At 39.4% G+C, this 8,349-nt stretch overlaps 1 protein-coding gene across 2 annotated transcripts; it reads right to left on the bottom strand.

The window, feature by feature from the left end:
• Nucleotides 1-6,471: 6,471 nt before the first annotated feature.
• On the bottom strand, nt 6,472-8,349 carry LOC115193400 (uncharacterized). 2 transcript variants are annotated; one of them, XM_029752115.1, is made up of 3 exons: nt 8,274-8,349; nt 7,662-7,748; nt 6,472-7,428 (listed from the first exon to the last, which is right to left on the bottom strand). In XM_029752115.1, the coding sequence occupies exon 3, from the start codon at nt 7,332-7,334 to the stop codon at nt 6,663-6,665; it is 672 nt and encodes a 223-aa protein (XP_029607975.1). In that variant the 5' UTR covers nt 7,335-7,428; nt 7,662-7,748; nt 8,274-8,349; the 3' UTR covers nt 6,472-6,662. The 2 variants fall into 2 exon arrangements, with proteins under 2 accessions (XP_029607975.1, XP_029607974.1); XM_029752114.1 differs by lacking the exon at nt 8,274-8,349 and having other exon boundaries at nt 6,472-7,431; nt 7,662-7,997.

Here is an 8,349-nt window from a genome sequence, read left to right on the forward strand (position 1 = left end):
CTCAACTCTGAATGTCAGGCAGGGAGTGTGTGGACTGGGATAGGGAAGACAGTGAGGACCTGTCTGGACAGTACAGGTAGACGTCGGTGGAGGCTGGTGGAGAGAGAAATGCAGATGGATTTCCAGTAGGGATTTCAGACCGAAACAGAATATCCTCAATGGTGTTTAACTGGAGATATCAGATGCCAAAATGGGAGCTATACCACTATTTGTTGAGTGAGGGCCATATCACTATTGTGAGTTTCATTTCACTATTAGCAATAACATTGTTTCTAGGAAAGCCACAATGCAGAATTTCTGAGATGTACCTAATTAATGGGACAGTGTTTATGTAAGTATTTGAGTAGCAAACGTCTTCATCTGTGTAAGTATAATTCTTTATTGGAGAAGAGATTACGTGGCGCTGTTTCAACGCAATATTAGGAAGCTGCCCTTAATGTTTTTGCTGAAGTACTGAAATTTCCACAGAAGAATGTTGTTGGTTGTGAGGTTGTGAGTGTTGGGGGTCACTAAACAAAAGGTTGCTCGTTTTAATCCCCAAGGTGAAAAATCTGTCAACGTGCCCTTGAGCAAGACCCTTAACCCTAATTTGCTCCAGGGGTGCCGTACTACTATGGTTGACCCTGTAAAACTGCACCTATCCGTGTATGTGACAATATAACTTTTGTTTTTTGTTATCATTCTCTGAACATTCTGAGAACATGACTTTAAATAGAACCATGAAGAAAACTGCAGAAAATGTTATGCTGAAGTACTGACATTCCCACAGAAGAACGTTGTTTCATAACGTTCTTGGAACAATTTGATAACATTACTTTAAATAGAACCATGAGGAAACTGAAGTTCCCACCCAAGAAACATATGGTTCTCAGAACGTTATGTGCTAGCTGGGTATCCTGCACCATTCCCAGAAAGTTGTGGGAAGGTTGTACACAAAATTATCCTAGGACAACCACGCTCTCACCAAGCTTTAACAAACATATGGTTCTCAGAACATTATGTGCTAGCTAGTCTGTCTGGGTTATAGATGCTAGAGGTTGATCAGAGATTAGAGACTGTTGGACTTTGCCTGGTAGCCAGATCTGTCTCTGCTTTAGTCTACCCCATATGTGTGTGATTCCTATCTTTACATTTACTTTTTTAATAACAAAAGTCCCTAGTAAGTGACCGAATGGGTTTAACTGTGTTAGCCCAAAGAGCTAAAGCCTAGGCATTAGCTCTGGGAGCTAACACAAGTCTCAAGGCCTCAGACAAGGTTAATCATAATGTGAACATGGTTCACTGAACCATCTCCACTACACTGGGACTCTCTAGCCAGTTCCTCTGTATATCGACTATTTCTTTATTCCAGTTAAATACCAGGCAGTTCAACCGGTTGTTGCTCAGTTCAACTGACTGGCAGGAAGACTGGAGTTTCCTGAGCATGTATTACCTAGCTAGCACATAACACTCTGAGAACCATATAAATTCTTAGAGCTTGGTGAGAGCATGGTTGTGCTGTGGTTATTTTGCATACAACCTTTCTGGGAATGGTGCAGGATAGTTGCTTGGTTTTGGAACATTCTAAGCACAAACATGTTTTTTCTTGGTATTTATTACTTTAACAGAAAGTTTTCCTAAAAGTTCCAAGATGGTTACATTTCATTTCAATTTTGGTAATGTTCTAAGAATGTTCTCCCAACTGGTTTTACATTGGGAATGTTATAAAATAGTTTAGAGAACATTAAAAAAATGTTTTCTGTGGGTACTTTAGCGTAATGTTTCCTACAGGTTTCCTCATGGTTCTATTTAAAGTCTGTTCTGAAATTGTTCCAAGAACGTTAAGAAACGATGTTCTTCTGTGTGAAATTGTGTACTTTAGCAAAACAATTCCTACAGGTTTTTTGTAATGGTTCTATTTAGCTAATTTTCCCCCAACATAGGACACCCCTAACTTCGGACACTCACTAGCGATTGGAGGATTAAATCACCTCGAGCTCAACATTTAAAGGGCCTGGAAAATAACGGTATGTTTTGCGACTAAAGACACCCTTCTAGCTAGCTGACCACCGATTTTCTTTGCAGTTTATGTAAGTTAGGTTTTGAAAGTTTTCAAAAAAGTTATACATATACACATTTTGTGGGACGTGTTGTATATTTAAACATTTGACTGCGTGACAGACCACACACACACCATTTAATATCCAACTTTTGACCTAAATTATTCATACTCATTTAAATGTTAGTATTAAACTGTTATCTACTTTAATCAGTAAAACAAATAATGAGACATTATTTGGTTACAACAGTGAATTTTTAAGAGTCTACAGGAGGGTGCACTGGGCTACGCAATGAAAAGTTGACAGGCAAGTTTTTTTTTTTTTTACAGGAAGGCTAGCCAACTTGTCAACTAGTAAACACTTCGGATATGAGGTTGCTGTCTCTTTTTTTTAACAAAATTAAACGGATTTATGTTGTAATTGAACAAAATAGTAAGGTGGGTCAACAACTGGGGACGTATGCCGATAATACAGGACAGATTTTTTTGCTAAACTGCTGATAGTAGTAGTAGTAGTAGTAGTAGTATTTCCACTGAAATGTCAAACATGCTAATTGCTAACCCATCAGCTAACATTTTTACAACACCAATAATCACAAAACATTGATGGCTTGATCACAAGATAACCCTGTTGAATATGACGACAATACGGGGTGCTACGCTAAAGTAATGTTCTCAAATTATCCTGAGAAAGTTAAGAAAACCACTGTAAAACTTAAGTAACGTTCAGAGAACATTCAAAGAATGTTATTTAAAAACATACATTCCGTTCTCAGAGCTTTAAGAAAACTTTCCATCAAAACCACAAGAAAATTTTGTAACGTTCAAAGAACGTTCTAAGAGTGTTATTTTAAAAACATATACATTTCGTTCTAAGGCGTCAACAAAACTCTCTCTCTCTCCCTCTATCTTGTTAAGTGTGTTCAGGTGTGGTAGCCACACCTGTTTTTAATGAGTGCTTGTTTCCTTTGAAATGGGGTCTGTTTCAATAGACTAAAATGAACAGCTTTGTATGCGTAAAAAATACATGGTATGATCGCTTCATCCTGGTGGCGCAGTGAACTAATTCCATGGATAGAGGACAGATGATCATAGATTTGAATCTCACTGCTACCGTGTCATAATGAAAAAATACATGTATTTGCTTGATTAATGCCTAAGGAAATGAATTTCTATGTGTCCTATCTGTGCTTGGAGATCCAAAACAAGCTAGCAGTTTTACTAAACATCTTATTGAAACACACACAAGTTTTAAGGAAGTTATTAAAAAACCTCAAAATAACAAACTTTTTTCCCACAGCCAATTGATACCAAAAACATATGTTCCCACAACTTCCAAGGAACCAAATGTGCTAGCTGGTTGAGTTATGTTCTTCCTCACAATGTTCTCGTGTGTGTGTGTGTGTGTGTGTGTGTGTGTGTGTGTGTGTGTGTGTGTGTGTGTGTGTGTGTGCGTGTGTGTGTGCCCACTCAGGAATACACTATAAACCACCAGGAGATAACGCTGAAGGTTCCTCAAACCGTACTCACACTGGCAATATTGACTCTAGTTATTTGAATGGGTTATATTCCTGCAATTTAAATTGTTCAGATTACAATGAGTGGCAAACCATGTATTTCTATTATTGAGGATTTAAAGATATACTAAGCGACTTAGAACAGATATGATTTCCTTTCTTTATCTGAACGTTTCACCTTCCTGAATACTCCCTGGATTGTGTGAAACTGTTGTATGTGACGAGTCATCTCTCGGCTTGACCAGTGCCATGTGTGTGTTTGTGCGTGCGTGCGTGCGTGCAACTGACCAGTACTGTACAGTATCTCTCAGTGCGATCTGAATCAGGCCCTGCATCACCCCACCACAAAATATTTCCTTTCCTCCCCGCCAACTGCCATCAGAGAAGTTGTGAAACACTTCCAGGAATCTTGTATGCTGCAGATGGATCCTTTAAACATTCTTTAGCAAGGTTAAGCGTAGGCGTAAACCTTAGGCACAGATCTAGAATCATGAACTTCATACCCCTCTAATAAACAGGCTCATGGTTCAGTCTTAAATGAAGATGGAACATGCTCAACCATATAGCGTTGTACTCTTAGGAGGAAGAGGTGCTGGTATCTACTATCACCATCTTCTCGTCGCCATCTTAGTGACTTTTTCTAGAAATAGGGAAGGTCACCACAGGGCAAAGCTGGGGGTGATAAGAGGTTGAGCAATGTCTCCACTGGTCTACTGCTTGTCGTTCCCCTGGCTTTTATCAGTCTGTCTCATTCTGAATAGGAGCCTGGGCAGTTCTGTTTACTGAGGTTTTAAAAGACGTGTCAACATGGTAGAGAGGTAGACACAGAAGTGTCTATGCTATTGAGACTAGGAAACTATGGTATTGATACAATTTTCACTACACAATTGTTCAATACCTGGGTCAAAATAGTTTTTGATAGTATTAGTTGTCTTTAAAATACTTAAGGTATGCTTGATTGAAATTGCCTGATGGGACCAATTGAACAAGAGTACCTAATTTCTTTGAAAAAAAAACCAAATACTATTTTGAGCCAGGTATTACAGAAGCAATTTGAATGGATTGGAAAGGTGCTAAAGCCTAAATGGAGAGAGAAGACACAGTATGGGAGGAGAGTGAGAGGTGTGAGAGGTGTTGTGCCCTGAGAACTGAATTCCATAGATGGTGGCTACTGGAGATGTCATCTATGGGCTCAGTTCTTCTGGCAAGGCACTGCTTATCAGCATAATAAGACATCACTTATACTTTCATATGAGGAATATGGATTATCTGGATTTCTACGGCAAACTTGTGGTTTCAAATAAAATCATTATTGTGTCCTTCTGTAGATTACATTTATCCAGCATGTTACAGTTCAGCATTGTGTGTCGTAATAAACTGTAAACGTCTGTAATTGGGGTATGTATTTTGTATGTATACATATCATGTAAATGAATAAACTTTTCCTATTCAGAAAATACACTTTATGTCTCATTAATATTTACAATCTCATCAAAATTAATGTTTATTTACACTGTGGTGAGGATTATAAATGACAGTCAGATATCCATGTTTTGTAAAATCATATGTGACACTTATTTATAGAGAAACAGGATGTGTGCTCAAGCACATAGATATTACTGGAAATTGTGCAGTACAAGGAACATTCTAAAGTGAAGTAATAGAATGCAGCATACCCAACCCACACACCCTGGCCACAGCTATGTCTTATCACTCTATACTGCGAGAGGTGACTCAGACCCAAAGCCTGTTCCATAGAACCTGGAGTCATGGAGATGACAGAGAGAAGAGCAGGGTCCATAAACGTCAATGACTGGTAGGACAGACAGAAACAGAATGACTAGTCATACTAGTCAGAGTTACTAGTTATTGACCTGAATGAGAATATCCATTCTAGTAATTAGATTTCTATGCTGATGGACAAAGTCTACTGTGACAAGAGTGATGAGATACAAGAGATTGGACCGGGTTTAATACAATATGACACAGGGTTATAGTATAAGAGATGAGAAATTACTAATATGATAGACAATGGATAGAACATCAGCATGTTATGAGAGAAGTTTTAACTGCATGACATGGGTTTTTCAGTAAGAGATAAGAGGCAAATGACAGGAATTTATAACAAGAGTGGGAAAGCACTTTCCTTAAGCAAACTTGCTAATGTTAATGCTAATGTTACAGGAACCTTGATAGTGAAAATCATAGTAGTTGTAATGGTTGTCGTCTGGAATGGAGGACCAAGGCGCAGCGGGTTGAGTGCTCATAATTAACTTTAATGAGAAAAACACTAAACAAAACGATGGACGACGAATACAGACTTGAAGGCACAGACAGCAATTCAAGAAACAACCTCCCACAATTTACAAACACACCCTAATATATAGGACTCTCAATCAAAGGCAACTAGACAACACCTGCCTTCAATTGAGAGTCCACACCCCAATTAACTAAACATAGAAACAGACTAACTAGAAAAAACATAGAAATAGACTAACATATAGCAGTGACCAAAAACCACGGAAATAATGAATCAAACACCCCACTACATAAACCATCACCCCGACACACATAAACAAAATACCCTCTGCCACGTCCTGACCAAACTACAATAGCAAATAATCTTATTACTGGTCAGGACGTGACAGTAGTACACGGTAGCACACCACCTAATGAAAATACTAGACCAGAATGACTCCAGCATTGTAGTTGCCTGAGGTAGCTCCATATAATGAGATGGAGAATATTAACAAATACGTTTAATACAAAGCAGTCAAATGCTACTTATCTGGAGTTTGCGCTTTAATTATTTGTTTCTTATCTCTTACTTTTTGTTGTTGTTGTATTTTCTTAAAACTGCATTGTTGGTTAAGGGCTTGTAAGTAAGCATTTCACTGTAAGGTCTACACCTGTTGTATTCAGCATGTGACAAATAAAATTTGATGTAGAATATTTATCAATAGCATTTCTACTATTAACATTTACTAATATACAGCGACTACTATATAACAGTTATACTTTTGTTCAATGCTTATGGGAAAAATTATCACATTATGTAAATACATTTTCATATGTCAACTAAGTTATTAGCCATACCTCCATTACAATCATCTCATCTTTCTCCTCCTCTTCTCTACTACCTCACTCATGCTATCCCCCTCAGGACTCTCCTGCTGCCTCACTATCCTCCTCTCCACTCTGTACTCTTGTTCCCCAACATGGGTGTCCCCTCGCACCACGTACTCCCCTCCCTGGTAGGTGATACTAACGTCCGTCCGGGGATAGGTACCGTACACTCTCCGCAGGTCCTCCCTCACAAACTCAGGCAGCTCCCTGCGGGGGCCATACACCCTCTCCAGCCTGCCCCAGCGAAGCTCTCCTCTCAGGGTGAAGCCCTCGGGCCAGGTCCCTCCCTGGTTCTGGAACCTCTGGGGCCTGGTTAGAGTAGGGGCCACAGGAGCCACTTGAGCAGAAAGATTGGCATACAGGCGCTGGTGGTAGTTCCAATAAGGGTTAGACATAAGTCTATAGTTACACCAGGGCAGAGGAGAAGGTTGATGATAGTGGTGGAACGCGCTGGGATCAGATCCCTGGAATCCCCTAGTGCTCCTGGAGACCAAGTTTAAGGGGAATTGATACTGGATGGGGATAAATGGAGGGTAGAGACTGTAGATGTTGGGCCACTGCATCGGTGGGGTGATGACGGTGGGATACATAGATCTGTAAAAGTGGTGTGTAGGTGCAGGTCGAGGTGATGTGTAAAAGTAGGGAGAGTTCATGTTCTAAGAGACAGGTGGTGTGGAGAGAATGGTAGATGGTCCCCTGGCCTCAGAGGCAGGTTGGGGTTGTCTTCGTCCACACAGGGATCTCACTCTGCTGAAATTAACAGCAAATACAAAACAAAGAGGTGAAAAGTACTCACATTAAAGGTATATGAAAGCACTTTCACAATTCAACAATGTAGCTACCTCCCATTTCCAGTAAAGCTAAACTCTGAAAAAAGAAACACAGAAAGGCTGAGTTTGTCAGAAAATCTAAAAAGTTGTGAAAAGACTGTGGACAACTTGCACAAGAAGACAAAAGTAAATCAACAATGTGTTCCTCACCTGAAGGAATATGAAGTGATAAACTCGCAAAGCCATTGTTGTTTGGTGTTCGTTTGTCAGAAAATGAAATGCACTTCAATTAAGTACCTGGTTAAATAAAGGTGAAATAAAATAAAATTAAAATAAAAGTTTAGAAAGTGTCTGCCATACCTCCCCTACATTCAGATATAACTTGTGGCACAGAAGCCTGTCACCTGACTCTTTGTTACAGTATCTAGGCTGCAGTTAACAACAGTTATGTACATAGATCCTGATAAGATGGTGACTATATCTTATCTCAATGAACTACGTTATACTCAATGGGTAAACAATAAGTCAGTGTCGTTGTCAGGTCATAAAATCTAAACACCAAATTGCATTTTAGGACAGCCTATCATTGACTGTGGCACCTTTGAGTTCCCTTGCTGTTCCTGCTATACTACTTGGAGCTCAAACAGTAGTGAGCACCATAGGCCTAGTAAAATGTGTGTTTGCATAGAGCCCCACAGTGAATGTGTCATAATACTCAGAAAATCTAGTGGTCAAACTCAGAAATTGTTCCAATCATCTTTCCATCATTCATTTTTCACATAGTGAATTTTACAAACACTTATATGTTTGGTGTAGGCTTACCTTGGCGTGATGTTTTGTTAACCATGTAACAAGGTGAGTTTTATAAGGGCACAAGGCGAGACCCAAATGCAGACAC

Source organism: Salmo trutta, chromosome 5, assembly GCF_901001165.1.
Source record: "Salmo trutta chromosome 5, fSalTru1.1, whole genome shotgun sequence".
Classification (NCBI taxonomy): domain Eukaryota; kingdom Metazoa; phylum Chordata; class Actinopteri; order Salmoniformes; family Salmonidae; genus Salmo; species Salmo trutta.